This window comes from Selaginella moellendorffii, unplaced genomic scaffold (assembly GCF_000143415.4).
Source record: "Selaginella moellendorffii unplaced genomic scaffold, v1.0 SELMOscaffold_77, whole genome shotgun sequence".
Classification (NCBI taxonomy): Eukaryota; Viridiplantae; Streptophyta; class Lycopodiopsida; order Selaginellales; family Selaginellaceae; genus Selaginella; species Selaginella moellendorffii.
This window is the reverse complement of record NW_003314338.1, coordinates 500,723-523,303: the sequence shown is the minus strand read 5'-3', so window position 1 is coordinate 523,303 and position 22,581 is coordinate 500,723. Positions and strand designations below refer to the sequence as shown.

Here is a 22,581-nt window from a genome sequence, read left to right as displayed (position 1 = left end):
ACATGAACTATTGCAACAACAAAATTAATGTATTTGTGGAGACATTCACTACAATAATCATGGAGGAAGAAAAACCCTTCAAACACTTAATACTTATGAACATCTTTGCAAAATACTATAGTTTTATAAATTTAAACATCAAAATTATTGCTAAATTACATGAATCTGATGCAACCACAATCTTGTATAAGCAACAGAGTGTTAGTTATCCATCCATGAATTCCCAAATTCTCTTTTAATCCCCCTCTTTAAGTTATACTAAACTTAATGTTTGGTTACAATCCCCACAGGCATAAGTAGCTAAGCACTCTAAACCTTCAAGTTTTTAATATCCCTTGGTACAATAAAATTTGATCATAAAACCCTCTAAATCTTAAGTGCTTGGTGCATCACTTGCTTTAGGACCTTGGGGGGAAACATTATGGTCTAATGGCCCGATAGAGATATCTTTTCCTTCCCAAAGGGAAGGCCTAAACCCTTAAGAAGGAGTGAGGACCAATAAGCCACAAAATACTTAAATGGGGCATTATTCTATAAGAGTTGGGAGCATTGTAATTGGTTTTCTTCTGGAAGTGGGAGTTGCTCTTAAGCATTTCCTTGGGTGGCCACTCTAGAGTCCATGCTCACTCCCACCCAAGGCCCTTAACCCCCAATCTCAACTTCAAATCAATTTAAAAGCACTATTGAATCTTAATATCCCTAATCCCTACTATACTTTTGAAACCCTAAATGCCCCCTCCCCCCGTAGGAGACGATCACTTTGGGCTTTCATCCCACAACTAATATTTAGACTTGGTTTCAAACTCTATCTTAGACTTGACCTTAGACTCAGTTTCGGACTCGGTCTTGGACCCAGTCTTAGACCCAGTCTTAAACCCAATCTTAGATCTCGAACTTAGTTTTGAACTTGAACTCTGTCTCGGACTCAATCTCGAAATCGATCTTGAACTCAGTCTTATCTGATAAACTCTTTATCATTCCAATTATGGTTTCAAGGATCCTTTATCCTATGACACCTAGAGAAATTAATTCCTTACAAAGTGGAGATAAAGCATGTGCAAATACAAATGAGAGAAATGATGTCTTATAGCATTGTGTTAATTGAAGAGTGTTATCAAGGTGGTGTAAGTGACTAATTTTTTGGTGGTACTGAGAAAACTTTTCTATTTAATACCATCATTATAGCATTACAATTAAAATATAAAAGTAATCAATATGGCATGGATTAGGATTGCAAGCATTTTGCTAAAATATAGTCAAATGGCACATAGAACTTTTTAATTTCCTATTCCTTTAAATGAAACTTCTGTCTCTACTTTAACAATTAATAATGTTGCTAGAAAAACCATTAAACAAGCAAATGTTCTCATATGGGATGAAATTAATATGGTCCACACACATGCTTTCTCTGCAATTGCTAAATGTTTAAAGCATCTCAAATATAATTTTAAACCATTTGAAGGTGTTATAGTGATTACAAGTGGTGGCTTTCATTAAATCCTTTCAATTGTTCCTAGAACCTCTATTATTTCAAGCTCAGTTAAAATGAATAGATTATAGTCACTCTTTACAACACTAATACTAACAAAGAACATGTGTTTAAGCAATCTTTGTTTTTCTGAATGGTTTCTCAAACTTGGTAATGGAGATAGTAGTTTGCATTTGCTATATCTCCCACTAGAAATTATCAAAATACCACATGCACTATTTAATATATTGTAGACTTTATTTTCCCAAATACCAATGACATTATAAATACTTACACAGCTGTCTCAAAGGTCATTCTCACCTCACTCAATGATGACATGTTCAGAATAATTAATAACATTGTTGGAAGACTACTAGGTGATCCATATGTTTTCTTGAGCATTGACACAATTGACTCAGATCACCCTGAAAAGTTCCCAATCAAATTCTTAAATTCAATCACCCTATCGAGACTACCACTATATAAATTAATTCTGAAACAAAATATGATTTTGATTCTTCTTTCTCTACAAATTGGTCTATGCTATGGCACGCACCTCATTCTTAGACAAGCATCTCAAAATGTTTTAGATTGTGAAATTATTAGGAGACAATTTATAGGATCACAAGTTTTTATTCCACATATTACCTTTACACCTTTTGATGTTGAAATCCCCTTCAAGATGTCCTAAAGGCTATTTCCGGTTTGTCTGGGTTATTGTTTAACTATTTCTAAAGCACAAAGCCAATATTATGGAGACCATAAAAGGAATCAATAGTACTAACCTCTTGCCATTGTGATAGTAAGGAAAGAGTGTCCATAAGGAGTAGCCGATAGATAACTTTTGATACCCGAAGTCATATTCACCCAAGCTAATTGAAAAACTGATCATTGCGTGTGAACTTGACCAAATGAGCATAAGGACAGAATTCCTAAATGCTATTTGTCAAGTATACTTGACCTGGTTAAAGAAATTCATTCATTAATTTGCACTTGTTAGTGTTGGGAATCCTCTCAATATTGAGTCTAGTCCCTCAATATTATTACATAATAGCTTATTGTGTTTGCTAAACACCCTCGCTATCATGCCCTTATGTTAGTCTCAATTTAATATCAAATGCTATTTATGAAAAGTGTCTAGATTTGCTCATTTGGTATATCTATGGAATGTAAAGATTGTTTTGAACACAATGGTATTTATCCTGTGTCCAAATTCACAATCTAGGGACATTCTATATTTAATAAATTTTGAGCTTGTCCTAAAGACTAACTCCTGGGCTTAAACCTAAGCTAGATGCAGAACAAAGATAGACATGCAAGTAAGAGCTAAACTATATTTCAGGTTGGTTAGTTATGCCCAACCTACCCACTATCCCTACTATATTTGGAACCAACCCCCCCCCCGCAAGCCTCCCTTAGTACCAAGTTCCATACCATGTTAGTTGGTGAAGTACTCATATCTTCGTGTTAAGCCACTGGTATACTAAAATAGTGTCAACCTCCGTTTGGCTCTATTTTGCATGCTTGTCTTAGCATTAAGATGATAGATACTTTAGGACTATTTCAAATCACTTCATGCTTTTATCCTTTCGCTCCTTGAGCTATATGCTCAAGAGTTGTTTTGAGCTCTGGTTCCTTCATTTCTTGGCTCTATGTTTGGGAGTTTGGCTCCATTCCTTCGTTTAATGGCCTAAGGCCCTAAAACTCGGGTTTTGCACCACTTTCTTTAGGACATGTGGCATGTGGCATATGACACGAGGTTTAAATTCTATTTTGTGGTTATCCTATGGTAAATCACTATAAGATAAAGGGTAAAAACCACATACACTACAGTTAAACTTTCGATTGTGTTGGCATTTACCTCCCCCAATCTGTTTTCACATATGGTCAACTTTATGTTCCTCTCTCAAGGTGCAAATCACCCAAACAACTTCATGTTGAAGTGCTTGCAACCCCCCTTCAAGGCAATCTTATACCACATGATCAACATTTTTACATTGTGAATATAGTCTATGCTGAAATTTTTAAGTAAACTGACAAATACATGACACAATTCCAAATCCAACCATGATTCCACAAAGCTATTTACTCAGCCACCCTTGACTTGCAATTATGAGTTTCAAATGCACACCATAAGAAAGCTAGCATTGAGTGGTGTGCATTGGGTGGTATGCCATTTTGGTTATGGCAGCATGCTATCGAGTTGCTAATAGTAAAGGTACAGTTTTCATCCTGTCACTTCCTAAGTGTAGCTCTCATTGCAATATAATGGTTTCTGGCTCATCCCAAAAGGAACCTCTCTAATGGGCTGTGGAGCAAGTAGCAACACCTGCACCAAAGATGAACTTGGAAGTATTCTTTGGCCTCTTTGTGTTCAAAATGGAGGAATGCAACTCAACAGTGATCTAATCTAGCTTATGTAATGCTCATGGGCAAAGTTCATAAATTCCAGCATAGGAAATCTGGATTTGAGGAGTTTAGACAACAATCAAGTATGGTAAATGCATTACTATTTTATGATTATAGCTAAGTTGTGGGGCATGATGCAGGAACTGAGCAATAACCACAGCCACCACAACTTAGTTTTTCTGAAATGTCCAGCACCTTAACACACACTAAATTATGGTTAAGACATTCACGTTTGGTCAAAAGAATATCTTTCAATTGTGGAGTTGATCAAACAGCAAACATAACTAAACTCAGCAAACCTCTTGAAATGGCATCAAATTTGCAAACCACCCAGCATTTGCTGCTAGTACATATATATATGGATATTCCAAAAGTAAGTATTGTCATTTTTTATTTATGAATTCTGTAAACACATATACGCTATATTCTTAACTGCAGCATCACCATATGGCACACTTCTGGTTGCTTTCAATTTGAAGGCAAACACTTGGAGAATTCTAAAGCAACGGAGTCCTCAAATCCCATTCACCTTGTTCCTGCTCTTCCAGATCTCGTCGAGAAGTTCCCTTCTCCTCGACCAACAAGAGTGTGATAAATCCTCTCAAAGCCACTGCCGTGCAAGCTCCAAGATCTGCAATGAGGGCCACTGCCCCAAGCGCTGGAATGTAGCCAGCGACCACAAACCCCGTGATGAGCATCTTTGTGACGAGCAAGAAGAGGGCAACTTCGTCTGGCTCGAGACTTGGCCGCCCGTGGTCGCTGCTGCCATCGCCATCCTCGCATGTCACAGTGATCTCGCCCTTGTTGCTCGATACCTCCCGGAGTTTCTCCTTCTGGATCTTGAGCCTTGCGAGAGCCGTGAGGCAGCCAGCACCGCTCTGGATCACAAGACCCAATTGCGCAGCTCGGGCTTTTGCAACAGTGGTTGTGACTGTGCTAGAGATCACAAGAGCACATGGGCTTACGACGAGTGACAAGTAAAGCCAGTGTTTTCGATTGCTCGTGTCCAGCACGAGAGGGACCAGTGCTGTAGCTAAGATCATGGCTGCACAGGCACGCACAAACAATAGTGATTTTCTTTAATATCAATGATTTAGTGATGTTCTTAGAATGTTTTCTAACCTGGGGTATGATATTTCGCAAAGTCTATAATCGGCAATCGTTTGAAGAGCTTTTCTTCTTCAGTGACCATTGTTGTGACTATCTCCCCAGATTTGTTGTTATGAGATTCTATCTTGGTACGAGACGAGCTTGTGGTTTTCACAAATGATGCGGATTCTAGATCATTGGAGATGTTGATCTGTTGGACAAGAGTATGTAAAATCAAATGAAGAAATTGGGAGTTCTTACATGATCTTTGTTATTCGCCTCAGACCAAGCTATGATCCTGTTTCCAAGCAAGAACAAAGAAACTAAAACTCCTGCTTTGGTGTAGTCTTTCAAGCACACAGCACTAAAAGCTGCAACGCATAGATTTAATCAAAAGGAAAACACAAGTGAAGACTTACTAGCAAATATGATCAACACATTCTCATTGATAATCAGCAACAGCAAATCAACTTTTGGAAGAGCCATGAATGAACAATTTCCCAAATTCTAGAGGAGAATAGCCTAGGGAACATGACCAAAGTTCTATAGAAACATCGTAGGAAACAGAACATGATACTCTTTATGCCATTTTCTATCACGTGTATGCCCTAAGCCTTAAAAGTAATTAGCTTTAAGTTTTTAGAAGTATTCCAAAAGTTGTTTGGTAAAGTATATTTAATTAATGTTGGGTGGTTGGCATCTTTGATGGTGTAAGTGACTAATTTTTCCATTCTACTTTAGTCATTCCTCCAATGAGGACACGTGGAGGAGTCTTGGAGGAGTCTCACTCACAACCTCCATAAGTCTTATTCTAGATTTAGGCGTGCTAGCCCCAAGAATGGCATCCCCGCTTGCACTTGGCCCAAGTGCTCCACGTGTCCAATTCTATAACCGACACCCAAAGGTATTACTGACATATCGGCCCGTTACGTTAAGGCCATGCTCATTCACTTTTGCCGCATTGGTGGTCCAATACCACTTGCATCACAGTCCCATCTCTCCAAGACTGGGCCATTATTCATGAGTGGTCATCCCCGATCCACTCCTTAGCAACTTTAGCATGCCCACAGACGTGGGAATAACCTTCCCCAAAATCCCTTTGTTAGTTCCTACCAAGTCCCTTTTCTGTCCATGGCCATGTTCACCAACACTGTCACTAGATTAAGGCCTGCAAGCCCGGCCACTAAGTCCCATTGTCCTCAAGGACTTCCTCACCATGTGATTGTATCCTTAGTCACTACACTAGAGGATTGCTCCTCCTCCTTTCCCCAGTTTGGGACTTCGGGACAACATTTGGGAATACCATAGCTCTACACGAACCCTATGGGTACTCTCCCCACCTTCTGCCTTTAGGTGCTCTAGCCATGGGCTTAGAGTGAGGATCCGTTGAGCCATACTAGGTATCCAAGTAGGTAGTGCCACCCATACTTGGATTGGGAGTATCGGCCATTCGATCTCCCGAGGGAACTAGAGCTGACTTTCGAACACTTCATCAAACTACCCCACTCGTTAGTCTGTATTCACTCTAACCTTGGACCTCCTAGTGGTTATCCCGTCACCTAACACCTGGGTACAACCTTCTTAGGCCAAACTAGCCTTTTCTGACCAAACTGGCTCCACTGGAGTTTTCCCCCTACTATACTTTTAGAGCTCACCAAACCCCCTAGGGTCTAGGAGACGAACGCTTTGGGCTTTCACCCTCTCAGACTCGAACTTGGACTCGGACTCGGACTTGGACTTGGACTCGGACTCGGACTCGGACTCGGGCTTGGGCTCGGTCTTAGCCTTGGCCTTGGCCTCGGTCTTAGTCTCAGTCTTGGTCCCGGTCTTGACTTCGGACTCCATCCCGGGTCCTTTTCGGACTCCATCTCGAATTCCATCTCGGGTCCATCTCAGACTCCATCTTGGACTCCATCTCGGACTCCATCTCAGTCCATCTTGAACTCCATCTTGGGTCCATTGTAGCGCATGTGATCATGGGATGAGATTTGGATATACTGTCACCGTGGATCCTTGGAACCTTGGGAGATAAATGGGGAAAAAATAGCCACTAAGGGCTCTCTCATCAAGCAATTGCCCCTTTTCCAGTTGGCTTAAGGGGAGAGAGATAAGGTGCGCTACAGTTGGTATCGGAGCAAATGGCACGGGTTCGATTCCCATTGATTAGTGGCTACTTAAAAGTATAATATACCCTTGAGCAAGGTATATTCCTACCCTTAAATTTGAAATCGTACGTATTAGGCATCCATGCGTACGTCCTTCCTCTTGTGTGAAGTATCCACAGACGAAGGTATCCACCGTGGGACTGCGGTACGGGTGGATGACTAATTGCCTCACATGGAATAGCTGGTCTACCAATCCTTCCAAAATGGAGGTGCTGGTTCCCCTTGGCTCAGTAAGGGTTGTTAGTCAATAGTCAATGAGGACATTGACATCTCTGAAGGGGGGGTGAGTGTAGCGCATGTGATCATGGAATGAGATTTGGATATACTGTCACCGTGGATCCTTGGACCCTTGGGAGATAAATGGGGAAAAAATAGCCACTAAGGGCTCTCTCATCAAGCAATTGCCCCTTTTCCAGTTGGCTTAAGGGGAGAGAGATAAGGTGCGCTACATCCATCTTGGACTCTATCTCGGTTCACCTTAGACTCCATTTTGGGTCCATCTCGGACTCCATCTTGGACTCCTCAAGTTGGAGTTTTTAGTCTAAACGTGTTACGCTCGTTTGGCTTTCACTTCGGCCACTACCACGTGGCACCCTTTTGACTCCACTTTGGGGCTTAGGGATTTGTGTCTTACAGATGGCTTATGGCTTTTCACATTACCACATGTTCTTTGTGATTTGTTCTGGATTGGTCTCTTGAGTTCGAGACATCGCTAAGATGTTGCTAACACTTGCTTAAGTAACTTGAGTTCTTTCATATTATGACTGGGATGTATTTAAATTGGCTAATATGATAGCTAGCATGAATGCTATATTTGTTGGTCTTGCAACATTTATTCTGTTCTGTTGATTATTGCTATAGTTGGTTCTGATAGATTAGATGTTATTTCCTTCGAGTGATACATTTGTGAGCATTTTGCTTGCCAATTGATAATACTTTGTGCTTTTTGAGTTGTCTTTCGGAAGTTGTTTAGCATACTATTTACAATCTTTGGTAGTTAAGTTTTACAATCAAATGTAATTGATGGTATACTTGTTATTGAAATTTGTTGGATGATGAATCCTATGTTTTCCAAACATGCTAATCTTGGTGGTCCCTATACTCTACTACTAGTTTATCAGATAATAACTTCTTTGGAATACTTTTGTGTTCTAATATAAGATTTAATCACTGATACTTAAGTCTCTAAGATATCATTGTCTATGTCTTTGGTATTGTCCATCTATTGATGTTTAAATTTAGGCCAGTATAGGTAAATTGGCTTCTGCCCTTCATATGCATGGTGAAATCTCTTGTCATGGGGTAGCTACAGTCAACTGGTCACATAATCCATCTTTCTGTCGATGTTTCTTATTCCGTTAAAAAGGCGTGACCGTGTAAAGAACTCTAACTACCTATTTATAAACCTTATCGACAAGTTTGGTTTCTTTGCTTAGGAGGGTTGAGGTCTTTGGCTTCTCTCTCTATACCACATGCAGGCAGGGGCGTATCACACTTTTATAAGTTGGGTGACAACCAGAGTAGCAAGGGTGGCTAACTCCATTGGTCAGTTCCTTGTCAGCAACAGCTAGAATGTGTCTGAGCTGGTAACACATCCGTGTTAGACAAAGAGGTTGCCTCGTAAATCATTTAAGTTGGTGCATTTCTCACATAGTGTGATCACCATGAACTTTTTCTAGAGTTGTTTCCTTGGCAGTGATCTAAACTAGAGTATGCATCGATGAGGACATCAATCTTCCCTAAGAGGGGAAGAGTGTCACAAATGTGACTTCGGGTATCGAAAGTTACCTGTCAATCAATCTTTACAGACACTCTTTCCTTACTGCCAAAACGGCAAAAGGTCGGTATTGCTAGATCCTTTATCAGTCCTTTTTATGCTAGTGGAGTTAACTAGGCATTTTGAATGTACTTAGACCGAACAAGCATAAAGACAGAATTCTTATGTGTTATTAGCTAAGCATACTTAGCCCAGTAAAAAGTTCCCATTTCATTATGTCTTTCACTGGCTAATGACAAGAACTCTTGTGTATTGAGATTAGTCTCTCAATATTGTTGAATGATAGTCTACCGTATCTACCAAACACCCTTGCTATCATGTCCTTTGTTAAACAGAGCCTTTTATTTTCTAGCAAAACACCAAAAAACTAGGCATGGTTTCATTAAGCACAAAACTAGCAAAAAGCCTTATTTAGGAGATCCTACAATGGAAGTACCTACAGAGAGGGGGGTTGCTCGTGAACTAAAACCCGAAGGTCTGCCTAGATGTGTCACTCGGAACCATTCGTCTGGTGGTGCCCACATCCACTCTCGAGTACCTGCTTCCCCTTGCTTCCACAAGAAATGCCAAATCTGTGCTTCCTTTCTCTCTTTTTCTAGACCATTTCACCCTCCTCTCTTTTCCAGTTGTAGGACATGGGCTGCTACTACAATGATCATTCTAGTCCACAATTGTGATAACACCACCTTTGGTCCTTCTGTATCGTTAAAAATTCTGTTGCACCAGGCTTTCCACACTTCCCACAACGTAATTCCTCACAATAGGTCCACTATCTCTAAGGGAACTCCTTCTGTGTCTGTTCTCTTCATGTTGAGCTAGTCAAACCACAGTACCACTTCCCCTATTGAGGACCATTTCCAAGAGTCTGTTCCATTTCACATTCCTGTGGTAGCTTTGCCCCATATTGCTGCTTCATACGTGAGGCACATTTGTCTTTGGGAATGCTGTTGCAGCAACTAACATGTGCTTCTCCACACATCTTGTGTGCTTTTGCATTCCCAAAGTATGTGCCTTTGTATCATCGCTATCATGTCCTTTGTGTTAGTCTCATTTTGATCCCAATTGCTATTTATGGAAAGTTTCTAGATTTTCTTATTTGGCATATTTACGGAATGTAAAGATTGTCTTGAACACAATGGTATTTGTCCCATATCCAAATTCACAATCTAGCACTATTCCATAATTAGTAAGTTTCAAGCTTGTTCTAGAGACTAACTCCTAATACTAAAGGAGGCTTGGGTCTAAGCCCAAGCTCCACACCATGCTAGCTGGTGGAGTACCCATGTCCTCGTGTTAGGATATTGGTATGTTGAAATAGCACTAGATTTCGTTTGGCTCTATTGGTCATGGCATTGAGATGTTAAATGCTCTAGAATTGTTTTAAGTTGTTTCATGCTCCTATTCCTTCGCTCCTTGGGTTGTATGCTTAGGAGTCATTCCATGCTCTAATGCCATTGTTCCTTGGCTCTATGCTTGGGAGTTTGGCACCATTCCTTCGTTTAGTGGCCCAAAGCCCTAAAACTTGAGTTCCTAATCACCATAGGATAAAGGGTAAAAACCATATGCACTATAAACACCTTTTAAACAAACTAAAAAGGAGGTTATTAATAGTTATTTTATCCCTATTTATTCCCTAAGGTTCCCATAATTATAACCCCCTCTTGAGAGATGTCAATGGCTATTTCTACATTGAATTTACCAATCTTTCTATTATGTAAACTGGTTATTCCATATAAGGCAATTACTCATCCATTCGTACTGCAGTCCCACAGTGAATATTTTTATTCATGGATGCACCACAAAAGGAAAGACATATGTATGAATGTATGATTTCAAATTTAGGGGTAGGAATATATTTTACTCAAAGGTATATTATATTTTAAATAATCACTAATCAATTTGCTCTATATATAGTGCATTTTATCTCTTTCCCCTTTTAAATCAACTGGAAAAAAGGTTGAAAGAGCATTTAATGGTTATTTTGTCCTCATTTATTCCTTAAGATTCCAAAGATCTATAATAATTAAATCTCATCCCATGATTATATACACTATAATCACAAATGCTTATGGCAAGTATGGAATTATAGCCACTACTCAGCACATTTCCTATGATATCCAAGGACATGGTTTTGTGGAACACAATGATAGCAAGCTATAGCCACAAAGGCAATGTAGCCAAGGTAGTGGAGATCTTTGGTAAGCTGCTAGAGGAGGACACTAAGCCAAATGGATTTACATTCCTCTTTGTTATCATGGTGTGCAATGCCATAAAATAGATTGAGTAGGGTTAAAAGTTTTTCCAGGAGATCTGAAGGTATGGCATAGCCCAATGCAATGCAAGCACCTTGAAGCAAGGGAGGTCCACCATGAATTGCCTTGAGTCGAGGGGAGATAATGTAACATATGTCACATTTCTCTCTTTTTTGCACCAGCCAATCATTAGCCAAACTGTGCCAACTTCCGATTGGCCAGTGCAAACATCCATAAATTTTTTACAAAAACCATGGCTACTGACCTTGGCCCAGGCCTGGGATCCAACAGCTAGTGGGCCTTATCGCTTTATATATATATATAGATTTTGTAAACACATCTATGTGCATATACACTATTCTCATCACCATATCGTACAGCTTTCAATTTGGAGAATTCTAAAGCAACGGAGTCATCAAATCCCATTCACCTTGTTCCCGCTCTTCCAGATCTCGTCGAGAAGCTCCCTTCTCCTCGACCAACAAGAGTGTGACAAATCCTCTCAAAGCCACCGCCGTGCAAGCTCCAAGATCTACAATGAGGGCCACTGCCCCAAGCGCTGGAATGTAGCCAGCGACCACAAACCCCGTGACGAGCATCTTTGTGACGAGCAAGAAGAGATTGCAAGAAGAGACTGCCGCAACATACTCTCTCCCAATCCAAGCTGCCGATGTGAGCATGGCAACTTCGTCGGGCTCGAGACTTGGCCGCGCATGCTCGCTGCTGCCATCGCCATCCTCACATGTCACAGTAATCTCGCCCTTGTTGCTCAATACCTCCCGGAGTTTCTCCTTCTGGATCTTGAGCCTTGCAAGAGCCGTGAGGCAGCCAGCATCGCCCTGGATCACAAGACCCAATTGCGCAGCTCGGGCTTTAGCAACAGAGGTTGTGACTGTGCTAGAGATCACAAGAGCGCATGGGCTTACGACGAGCGACGAGTAAAGCCAGTGTTTTTTATTGCTCGTGTCCAGCACGAGAGGGACCAGTGCTGTAGCTAAGATCATGGCTGCACAGGCACGCACAATAGTGATTTTCTTTAATATCAATGATTTCGTGATGTTCTTAGAATGTTTTCTAACCTGGGGTATGATATTTTGCAAAGAAGTCTATAATCGGTGATCGCTTGAAGAGCTTTGTTTCTTCGGTGACCATTGTTGTGACTGTCTGGCCAGATTTGTTGTTATGAGATTCTATCTTGGTACGAGACGAGCTTGTGGTTTTCACAAATGATGCGGATTCTAGATCATTGGAGATGTTGATCTGTTGGGCAAGCGTATGTAAAATCAAATGAAGAGATTGGGAATTCTTACATGATCTTTGTTATTCGCCTCAGACCAAGCTATGATCCAGTTTCCAAGCAAGAACAAAGAAACTAAAACTCCTGCTTTGGTGTAGTCTTTCAAGCACACAGCACTAAAAGCTGCAACGCATAGATTTAATCAAAAGGAAAACACAAGTGAAGACTTACTAGCAAATATGATCAACACATTCTCATTGATAATCAGCAATAGCAAATTGAAATTTGGAAGACCCATGAACGATCCCAAATTCTAGAGGAGAATAGCTCAGAGAAACATCGTCCAAGACCTTTTTATTGTCATCACCTAGAAAACAGCCCACGCAAAGAACACTAATCCAGCAAAGATTCCCGATACTCTTTATGCCATTTTCTGTCCACGTGTATGCCCTAATTGCCCTAAACCCTTTCCCGCCCAATATTCGAAATGCTTGAGCCCTAGCAATGGAGAAGCAGAGCTTGGACATGGCGGAAGAGGCGCTGTTCCCAGGTGTGTTCTTTTCCCCGCTGCTAGTGTTCTTGTGATCTTGATCCATCGGCCAGATGGGGATTTCGCGGGAGTGGAGAGGAAGAAGCCAGCTGCTGTTTTTAAGCGGCGGGGCAAGGCCAGGGATGGAGGCGCCGCCGATGAGGGGAAGAGGACGACAACGCATACCAAGAGCTGGATCGATCGCTGTCTTTCTTCCAGGTGAGATTTTCCGGTGTTCTTCTTTTATCTTTACTCGTGGATTGGATTCTTCAAGACGAACAAGCGTGGTCTTTCAAAAGGATTTTGCGCACCATAAGATACCTTGTGCGCTGCAACGTTTTTCGGCCCAGATGAAAGTAAGTCGTTGGGTTTTTCCAGGTTTTGAGAGTTCCTGAGTTTTTTCATGGATCCCAGAGAAGGGTGGTTCCTTCGAAACCTCCAGCCACTTTTGTTCGAGAGAAGCAAGCACATTTTGCCGAAGTGGATGCGTTCGAGCTCCAGGAGGAGAGTCCTTCTCCCAAAACTTTTACTCGGAGATCAATTTTCGAAGGCAGTACGTGCTTTCTTCCTGCGAGGGATGGACATTTGGAAGCTGTTCCGGAGGAGATTTTTGCGAGTCCAGAGGATCTTTTGAGCGCTGCCTTAAGAACACCTCCCGTCCGTGGTGTGTTGAAACCAAGGCCCATGGACGCTCTTATATCGGACCTGGAATGCTTAAGCATTTCGAAACCAGTTGCAGAGCTTCCCACAATGTCGATGATAGACATCCTGCTACACGAGTCGGACCAGGAAAGTATTGTCAGCCTTTCACAAGGATTTTCAGAGTTTTGGTGGGTACTTTCGGTTATTTTTTGTCCGGACTAACTCGTTTTATCTGTGCTAAGTGATCTGAAAACAATAGTGAAGATAGGAGAAGGGACGTTTGGAGAGGCTTACAAAGGCAATGGGAATGTTTTCAAAGTCGTTCCCATGGACGGGAGTTTTAAAGTCAATGGCGAAACTCAAAAGGTGAATATTTGTTTTCGTTACGAATGGCTTCCGATCTCTACAGTATGAGCAGACTTCCACTGAAATCTACAGCGAGGTGCTGTTGTCAAACACTCTGAACTGGCTTCGAAAGAAAAGCTCTCCTTATCATTGCACCTCGTTCGTTGAAACAAAAGCGTGAGTTCTGGATCTTCATGATGAACTTGAGCTTTTTCTTATCCTTAATGTTCCAACAGGACGCGAATTTGCAAGGGAAGATACGATAAGAACTTGGTGCGTGCGTGGAAGAAGTGGGACACACAACATAATTCTGAAAACGATCAGCCATTGGCGTTTCCGGAAGAACAGGTTTGGTCGCACTTCAAGGCTTGGATATTAAATCTATTGGCATCTGTGTCAGCTTTATGTTGTCTTTGTCCTTGCTGACGGAGGCACGGACTTGGAAAGCTTTGAGCTCCTCAACTATGAGGAAGTTAAAAGCCTATTACTACAGGTATGTGAGCTTCGCTTCTCAAGCAAACAAGCAATAACTCTGTCGCAGGTTGTTCTCTCGCTTGCAGTTGCGGAGCAGGCATATGGTTTCGAGCATCGGGACTTGCACTGGTACGAGGAGTTTATTCTCTTAAGTTGTGTCTAATTTTTGTAGTGCAGGGGCAACATTGTCTTGTCCAGGGATCAACACGAGCAGCTTGACTTCAGATTAGAAAACAGGCATTTTCTTGTGAATACGCACGGGTTATCAGTGGCATTGATAGATTTTACTTTATCCCGCATTGACACAGGTACGTTCCTTCAGTCATGCGGTCTTCTTTCTTGACAATGACAATGACTTTCATTTCTTCATTTTTGTCCCAGGAAAGCAAGTCGTATTCTGTGACTTGTCAGATCCGTCGTGGTTTGAAGGACCAAAGGGAGACGTCCAGGTAGGCAACAGGAAGTTCACTGTTATTCATTTCTTGATTCTTTTTATTTTGCAGGCTGACACGTATAGAAGAATGAAAGATATAACAGGCGGACAATGGGAAGGCAGGCAAGTGTTTAACGATTCTGATCGACAGCGAAGTGATTGCGTTTTGATTGTAGTTTCCCAAAGAATAACAGCGTGTGGATACACTACGTTGCGGAGATCATACGCAAGAAGAAGTCTTTCGTAAGTGGTTAACCACTCAAATTCTCTCTCTCTCACACACACATTTCTCTTTGTCTTATGTAGAAATCCAGCGCCAAAGATAAGCGTGCCTTGAGTGCTTTCTCGAAACGCTGCCTGAGCTACGAGTCCGCCACTGCGATTGTTGACGACGAGATCTTCCAGAAAATGTGGAGAAAAGAGGTAACTTTAAACACTCCCGGGAACTAAAGAAATCTCTCCATTTTCGATATAGATATACTCGAGCCAGCATGAAGAACATGCAAATCGCGAAGAAAGTGTCAACTTGCCGGGATAAAGCCGGTAAAGAGATAAAGTTACTTATTACCCGCTAGCCTTTTGTCTCTTTTTCATAGCCGGGTCACGGGTTCGATTCCCTTCCCGGGGCAAAAAACGTGGACGTGATTCATGGCACTCACGCCGCAGCTTAGGTCTGGGCGAGGAGGAGCAGCAGCATGGAGCGGCGCTTGGCGGACCCGGCATTCTCTTGGATACCTCTAGATCCACCGCCGCGTAATTCGCGATCGCCTCCTCCTCTTCCCTCTTTCTCCTCTCCATCGCCGCGGGAAGATCAAGATCAAAGATTTCGCCGGCGGGATGCGCGCCATTTCGCGAGATGAACGAGAGTAGCCCGGTCCCTGGCCTTGTGCTTGGATCGGCGGATTATCGCGCTGCCGATCGCGCATCGGCATTCGATCTGGCTGATCCGGGCTCGTTTCTTCCAGGTTCTTCCGGGTGCTAGGGTTTGTGTCCTAGGGTTAGTTGCTAGCAAGACGAGATGACGGATAAGAAACCAGAGGATCATCCGCAAGAAGCTCGCAACGAATCAAAATCTGGCAAGGAAGGGGAGGACGAGGAAGCCGAGTTTGTGGAGCGTGATCCAACAGGGCGCTATGGTCGGGTAAGCTTTGATCGCTTAAAATCTCTCTGGTAGCTTTTTAAAGGTTTTTGTCTGGCGTGTGCAGTATAATGAAATTCTTGGGAAGGGAGCGTTTAAGACTGTGTAAGTTAGCTTAACAAAAAAGACCTTTTGCTTCTTCTTGGTACTTAGAGAGGTTTTGTTTCTGTTTAATTGTCTTTGTTTCCGCAGATACAGGGCTTTCGATGAAGTTGACGGGATTGAGGTGGCGTGGAACCAAGTTAAGGTGGAAGATGTGCTGCAAAGCCCCGAGGATTTGGAGCGTCTCTACTCCGAGGTTCATCTTCTCAAATCCTTGAAGCACAAGAACATCATCAAGCTCTACAACTCGTGGGTTGATACCAAGACGAAGAATGTCAACTTCATCACGGAGATTTTCACGTCTGGCACTTTGCGACAGTATGTTTTGATATCTAGTAATTCTTTCTTGAAGCTCATGTGATCGTCTTTTGTGTGAAGGTATCGCAAGAAGCACAAGCATGTCGACATGAGAGCGGTCAAGAATTGGGCAAAGCAAATACTACGCGGCTTGCTCTATCTTCACAGTCATAATCCTCCTATTATTCACAGGGATTTAAAGTGCGACAATATCTTTGTGAATGGGAACCAGGGGGAAGTGAAGATTGGAGACCTTGGGCTTGCAGCTATCTTGCGACAGGCGCACGCAGCACACAGTGTCATTGGTAAGCTCCGGTGTTACGGTCTTTTAAATAGCAGCGTTTTTTGTTACAGGAACACCTGAGTTTATGGCTCCTGAGCTGTATGAAGAAGAATATAATGAGCTAGTGGACATTTACTCGTTTGGAATGTGCTTGTTGGAGATGGTCACTTTCGAGTATCCCTACAGCGAATGTACGAATGCAGCACAGATATATAAGAAAGTGACCTCCGTAAGTCCTCGTGTTAGCACTAAATTAACATTTGACTTGACCGCTGTTTCATCAGGGGAAGAAGCCAGCTGCACTTGACAGAGTGAAGGATCTGGAAGTCCGAGCTTTTATTGAGAAATGCCTGGCGACTGTCTCCAAAAGGCTCCCAGCAAGAGAGCTACTCATGGACCCGTTTCTTCAGAGTGAAGACCGCGAACCGCTTGAGTTGGTACCACCGATATCCCGCTCAACATCAAGAGCAGACGATATGGAAGGTCTCTCAACGATCAAAGAGGAGCCGTCGTGCAGACCTGGGTCCGTTGATTCGACCAGCAGGAGAACCGAAGCTTCTCCGGCCAGGGACGGAATCATGGGTGACGCCGCCCGAACGAGCGATGAAAATAAAGAGGGTGACGACGCTCCTTCTGGAGCTTCTAGCCCCGAGCAAAGCCAGACGGATTCAGATCAAGGCGGCCTTGGAAGCTATCAGAAGGGAGTTTCTTTCAGGGAAGAAGGAAAACGAAGCAGAGACTTCAGGGTGAAAGGGAAGAAGAAAGACGACGACACGATATTTTTGAGAGTTCGCATTGCAGACTTGGAAGGTGGGTCTCAGCTTTTTATGTGCACTGTAGCTTAACTTTTCGCTTTACAGGTCACGTTCGAAACATCCACTTTCCGTTTTCCATTGAAGGGGACACAGCTATGAGTGTCGCCAGTGAAATGGTTGCCGAACTCGACCTCTCAGACCAGGATGTCACAACCATCGCTGAAATGATTGATGCGGCAATCGTGGCTTTGGTCCCCGACTGGCGACCCGGGGCTTCTTTTGAGGACAATGGTGTGACAGAGGTGGATGATCAAGCACAAGCGAGAGAAGAAGGTCCATCGGTAGCTCAAGTGTCTGTACCGGAGGAAGTTGAGTCACCTTCTGCAGTAGACGCGACCTCGGACGACGAAACACGAACCGAAAGTCCGACTGTTGAGGCTGGTCAAGCAAGTGTGAAATCACGGTCTCCGAGAACAGGGCCCTTGTCGTATTCTCCTCGACTGGAGGGCACTTCGTCCTCCATGCACGGCAGATTTGAAGAGGTCACATATCACCCGGAAGGATCCGACCAGTATGATGCACCTCACATCTTCTCAAGTGGTTCCTCGGAAATTCGCGAGGATGGCGATGACTGGGATCTCACAGGAGAAGTCAGCTCTCCGGTGGCAACCTGTCAGGGAACCTTTTGCTTGGACGTGAAAACCGAGCAGACACCAACGAATCTTCTCAAGATTGTGGAGCATCAAAACGTGGACTCGGACGGGGCTGGCTGCAACGAGGTGCTGGTTACCATCAAGAGCAGCGGGTGTCCAGAGCAGCAGATGGTGGTGGAGTCCTCGGAGGATGCAGTTAGCGGTCCAGAAAGTAGCTCCGACATAGCACTAGCAGCAGCAGCAGCAACAACAACAGTAGCCGCGGTCACAACAAGTTCGGCCGAGCAAGATGAGTCCATTGCCCGGGAGTTAAAGCTGCTAGCGATGCGACAAGAGCAGGAGCTGAGGGAGCTGCAAAGGAAGCACGAGTCGGCTCTTTTGGAGATTAGGAATAGGTGCCGGTGCAAGCGCAGTAGCAGCCTGAGCTCTCCTCAGTCCAGCCCGCACAACCAAAACATGGACTCGTTGAGCCGGCTGCTGGACACGGACTTCGACTTGCAGCAACTGGTGGCTTCGCAGGCGGTGGACACTGCAGCTCAAGAAGCTCTTCCATTCCAGTGCGACGCTGGGGAGACGTCCACAGCCTATAGGATAAGCACAGCCGCTTCGTCGTCACCATCAACGTCTTTGAGCGCCGTGTGCAAGCCCGACGAAGGATTTTGCTTCTTCGACCAGGAGAGAGCAGTGGAAGACCACCACAGGCCGCCGTCGAGTCCATCGTCCGCTTCATGCAGCAACGATTGCTTCGCCGACTTGGTGGACATAGCCAAGGCAACGTCGCTATCTCCGGAGCTGGAACGGACGCTCAAGCCGGCGGGGACGTGGCCCGAGTGTAGCTTCCTCAGCCAACAAGACGCGACGGGCAGGAAGGAGAATGGGCTTTGCGAGCCGGGCGTGCTGAGATACGAGACGCTGTTCGACGGCTCGGAGAGATTCGTGGACGCGACGTGCTCGGAGAGGCCGAGCTCCGAGATGGTGGGAGAGTTTAGTGGTAGAGAAGCTGTAGAGCCGGGGAGGCAGCAACAGGGATCGCTGGAGCAGCGGCAGGCTCTGAGGATTGGTGGTGGGATTTGCGAGAGAGACAAGGCCTCGAGCAGGGGAGTGGAGCGATCGGCGACAACGAGCAGCGTCCTGGTGCATCACAAGCAGGCTTGCTCGGAGGGCGAGATTGGATTGACGACGCTGGAGCAGCAGCGCAAGGAGCAGCTCCTCCAGAAGTCGATCGCGGAGCTCGAGGCCAAGACGCTCGAAGGCTTGCATCACTCGAGGAATGGCTACCTTGTGAGCAGCAAGAAGGCGGCGAGTGTGGGGATCAACCAGCAGCAGCAGCAGCAGCAGCAACAACAGCAGCCGTGACGATCGATCTTGCGTTTTTTTTTTCCCCTCTCTTTTTCTCGTTTCGTTCGTTTTTTTTTCTCTTCAGTGAAGTAATATGTACAGGCCGTTTTCAGCTGAAAGTCTACGTGGCATGTGCGTTGGCAAAAAATGTCACCACGTTTTTACCACGTCACTCGCCACGTTACTTTAAAGTGCTAGCTAGGGTTAGGGTTCTAGCGCTAGGGTTTGATTGCGGCGGAGCCCCACATTTTCGGGAGAGAGCGAGCGCTGCCCCTGCCGCCATGGTATGATTTCCTTCGCGTTTGATTGCTCAGGGATTGATAAGCTTGTGATTTTGCGCAGCCGTCGCACAAGACGTTCCGGATCAAGCAGAAACTGGGCAAGAAGCTGCGCCAGAATCGCCCAATCCCTCACTGGATCAGGATGCGGACCGACAACACCATCCGGTATTCGTTGTCATCGGATTTTCCTGATCTTCTTTTGGTTTTATCTTTCTTGTAGCTACAATGCCAAGAGGAGGCACTGGCGAAGGACCAAGCTGGGCCTGTGAGTTTGTGATCGAGTCGATGTTTTTCCCGAGATCAAAACTTTGTTAACCCGTATCGGGTATGGTTTTTTCTTTCTCTCGTTTTCTTGCGTTTTTCTTTGCTTGTGTTTGTTGATGCGCACACTCGGGCAATTGGCTCTTTGGCACTGTCCTTAGCGTCAAGTCCTGGAAGAAACCAATGTGTGCTAGATTGATGCCTGTCATTTCTTTGCACTTTGCATACCTCCATTGCATTTTGTGCTTTCTCAGTGACAAACAAAAGGCAGTGGAAACCATAGCCGGGTGCCGGTGATGCTTACTAGCTTTGCACGTATTACCTGAAGCTTTGGTGTAGAAAACAGGCTCTCTAGTCCTGAGGCATCCGGTTTGTTTCTATTCCTCTGTGTCGATGACGATGCTTTTCGCAAGAGCGTGAGATTTCCGGTGAGCTTTTGAGTTTCTGTTGTCACTACCACTGAGACACAAGGAGGTTTCTATCAAGTGCGAAGAGCCAATCTAATTTTCTTCATAAGTTTAGAAGTAACTTCACTTTTTTGTGATCAAACTACTGAAGATTTCTGTCAAAAGTCTGATGACCCAATGTAGTTTTCCTCATAAGTTTCGATTCCATCGAGTGTGATGGATGGCCCAATGTAATTTTCTTCATATGTAACATTTCTTGGGTGTGATCAATCAAAGCACTGAGATTTCTACCAACTGCGATTACCCAATGTAGTTTTCTTTATAAGTTTCGAAGTAACATTGATCAAATGAAACCACACTCGTTCTAGGAGATTTCTATCAAAGTGCGAAGACCCTACGTAAGTAACATTTCTTTGTTGTGATCGAACAGGATTTGATAATGGAAGGTGAGCAACCTGTGGAATTTAATTAGAAAATAGCGCGGTCAGAAAGCCGCACGTGGAACCGCTACACCTATCCCACGAAGTTTTAGCCTCCCAAAGAAGGATCTTCCAGCCCATGCCTTTCTCTTCTTCTTTCTTCCTGGTTTTTCCAAGCTCGAGCTTTTCCTTTAAGATCACTTGAGCTTCTTCGCGAAAGATCTGGAAAACTCGGCTCGTTTTTCTTGCTTTGATTCCTGCTTTGATTCCCGGGCTTTCCTTCTCGATCCATAGACTCTTAGTTTACTAAACCCCGAGGATTCTACTTGTCTGCCCTGCCTGCTTGTCGTTTACTTGTTTGCTCAGCAGTAAAATGCAGTAAAAAAAAAAGGAGGAAGTGTCACCATATGTCCCTGCTGCTGTCGGTCTCTATTGTGTCTACAGAGCGAGCACGCACGGTCGCTCTCCTCCTCTGCAAAACTTGCAGCCCATTCTATTGCTAGTGCCGCTACTCGTCCACCTTTTGCTCTTTCACCACCACCACCACCACGACCACTGTGCTGTGACAACACTTCTCGATCCTTTCTTATCGGCAGCAGACTTGAGTAGTGTGTGTACACTGTCTGTACTGTCTGTCACACTCTCCAGAAATCCTCTCCCTGTGTCCCAGTGCTGCCAGCGCTATGGTGCTATGTAGCCACAGCTAGAGATATACCAACGAGGCAATTCCTATCTACCTACCCTGTTCTTCGTCTCTTAGTTCTTGCTACTACTAAGTTCTTCTTTTTGCTTCACAGTGTCTGTCGCGGAAAAGGAGAGTTTTGATCGAGTCGTACCTTTGATGCGCTTTTTCCTAGGGATCCAAGAAGGAGCGTAGCGTTCCTCGCCTTGCGATGGATTTAGAAATGCCGAGCCTATGATTGTCTTCCTGTTGCAAAGAACAAAAGAGAGGAAAAGTTAGGAGGGATAGAAACCAAGAAAGCTCTAACTTTTCCTCTGGAAGAAAGGTAGCAGGCTAGAAGTGGAGGGGACCGAGCGACCAAAGCCAAAATCTTGCTGAGTAACCACTCATAAGATCACTTACAACTTACCCGAGCAGATTAGCGAGAACGAGGAGCGCTCGTTCCGTTTTGGTTTGGTTCTCACCAAACTCATCTCAGATCTACACGCTCTTTTTTCCCCTGCCAATCATGGTGCAACACAAACCAGTTGAAAACGAAAGGAAAAACAAACTAAACAAAATAAAAACAGCAAAAATTGTTTAAAGTGAAACTTATCTTGCATCAACTCTCTGCTGTAGGTTCCCTTGTCTCTAGCTTGCTAGCTACAGCCTGCCAGCCATGTTAATACCACAAAAGAAAGAACAAGTAAAAGAGTCAAAGCGACCCGACCTCACTTTAAAACTCCCGAGGGATCGCGTTTAGTAGCTAAGCGCCATCGAAGAGCACAGGAACTCCTCCGGGTCAACTCTGATGGAAAGAAAAAAGAAAAAAGGAAAGAAGAAAAATATAAATCCATGAATATATATATACTACATCTATAGCTTGCAGAACGGCAGAACACAACAGGAAGAAGAAAAAAGACAATGTGTATCGGCTTCCAGGCCCTGTTCACTGAGAGGTGAGCGCTCGAAAAAATTGCACTGATCTCTATGTGGGAGAACCAGAAGCGTCTAACACGCACCAAGCTGGAGAAGTAGCGAGGAGAAGAATACCTGGGTTTGGATGTTGTCGGCATGGAGATACCGGTCTCTTGCTCGTCTTCTTCAAGAGCTCCTCTCCTGTTACGGTGAGAAGCTGGCTCCTCGCAGTCTCCGGAGGATTTTCT

At 44.1% G+C, this 22,581-nt stretch overlaps 2 protein-coding genes and 1 long non-coding RNA gene across 4 annotated transcripts; 2 read left to right on the top strand and 1 right to left on the bottom strand.

The window, feature by feature from the left end:
* Window positions 1-12,885: 12,885 nt before the first annotated feature.
* LOC9642899 (serine/threonine-protein kinase haspin homolog) lies at window positions 12,886-15,394 on the top strand. Its single transcript, XM_024660705.1, has 15 exons — window positions 12,886-12,947; window positions 13,001-13,145; window positions 13,201-13,282; window positions 13,341-13,756; window positions 13,811-13,934; window positions 13,987-14,090; window positions 14,150-14,261; window positions 14,314-14,406; window positions 14,455-14,516; window positions 14,565-14,695; window positions 14,769-14,836; window positions 14,891-14,943; window positions 14,997-15,063; window positions 15,127-15,243; window positions 15,296-15,394. Exons 1-15 carry the CDS (start codon window positions 12,902-12,904, stop codon window positions 15,356-15,358), a joined length of 1,683 nt encoding a protein of 560 aa, XP_024516473.1. The 5' UTR covers window positions 12,886-12,901; the 3' UTR covers window positions 15,359-15,394.
* Window positions 15,395-15,461: 67 nt separating this feature from the next.
* On the top strand, window positions 15,462-19,531 carry LOC9642898 (mitogen-activated protein kinase kinase kinase 5). Its single transcript, XM_024660704.1, has 7 exons — window positions 15,462-15,961; window positions 16,026-16,063; window positions 16,151-16,378; window positions 16,439-16,662; window positions 16,712-16,869; window positions 16,925-17,450; window positions 17,501-19,531. The coding sequence occupies exons 1-7, from the start codon at window positions 15,839-15,841 to the stop codon at window positions 19,402-19,404; spliced, it is 3,201 nt and encodes a 1,066-aa protein (XP_024516472.1). The 5' UTR covers window positions 15,462-15,838; the 3' UTR covers window positions 19,405-19,531.
* Window positions 19,532-20,635: 1,104 nt separating this feature from the next.
* Window positions 20,636-22,580, bottom strand: LOC112341131. Of its 2 annotated transcripts, none has more exons than XR_002990435.1 (3): window positions 22,469-22,580; window positions 22,146-22,223; window positions 20,636-22,085 (listed from the first exon to the last, which is right to left on the bottom strand). It is a non-coding gene; the product is annotated as an uncharacterized LOC112341131 (long non-coding RNA). The 2 variants fall into 2 exon arrangements; XR_002990436.1 differs by having other exon boundaries at window positions 22,151-22,223.
* Between the last annotated feature and the right edge of the window lies 1 nt (window position 22,581).

What these genes read in the sequence shown, in the direction of transcription:
- LOC9642899 (XM_024660705.1), top strand. Translation starts at nt 12,902, where the DNA reads ATGGAGAAGCAGAGCTTGGACATGGCGGAAGAGGCGCTGTTCCCAG. An exon ending in TCGTTCGTTGAAACAAAAGC is followed by an intron (nt 14,091 to 14,149) that starts GTGAGTTCTGGA and finishes ATGTTCCAACAG; the next exon opens with GACGCGAATTTGCAAGGGAA. An exon ending in GACCAAAGGGAGACGTCCAG is followed by an intron (nt 14,837 to 14,890) that starts GTAGGCAACAGG and finishes TTTATTTTGCAG; the next exon opens with GCTGACACGTATAGAAGAAT.
- LOC9642898 (XM_024660704.1), top strand. Translation starts at nt 15,839, where the DNA reads ATGACGGATAAGAAACCAGAGGATCATCCGCAAGAAGCTCGCAACGAA. An exon ending in CAACAGGGCGCTATGGTCGG is followed by an intron (nt 15,962 to 16,025) that starts GTAAGCTTTGAT and finishes TGGCGTGTGCAG; the next exon opens with TATAATGAAATTCTTGGGAA. An exon ending in TATATAAGAAAGTGACCTCC is followed by an intron (nt 16,870 to 16,924) that starts GTAAGTCCTCGT and finishes CTGTTTCATCAG; the next exon opens with GGGAAGAAGCCAGCTGCACT.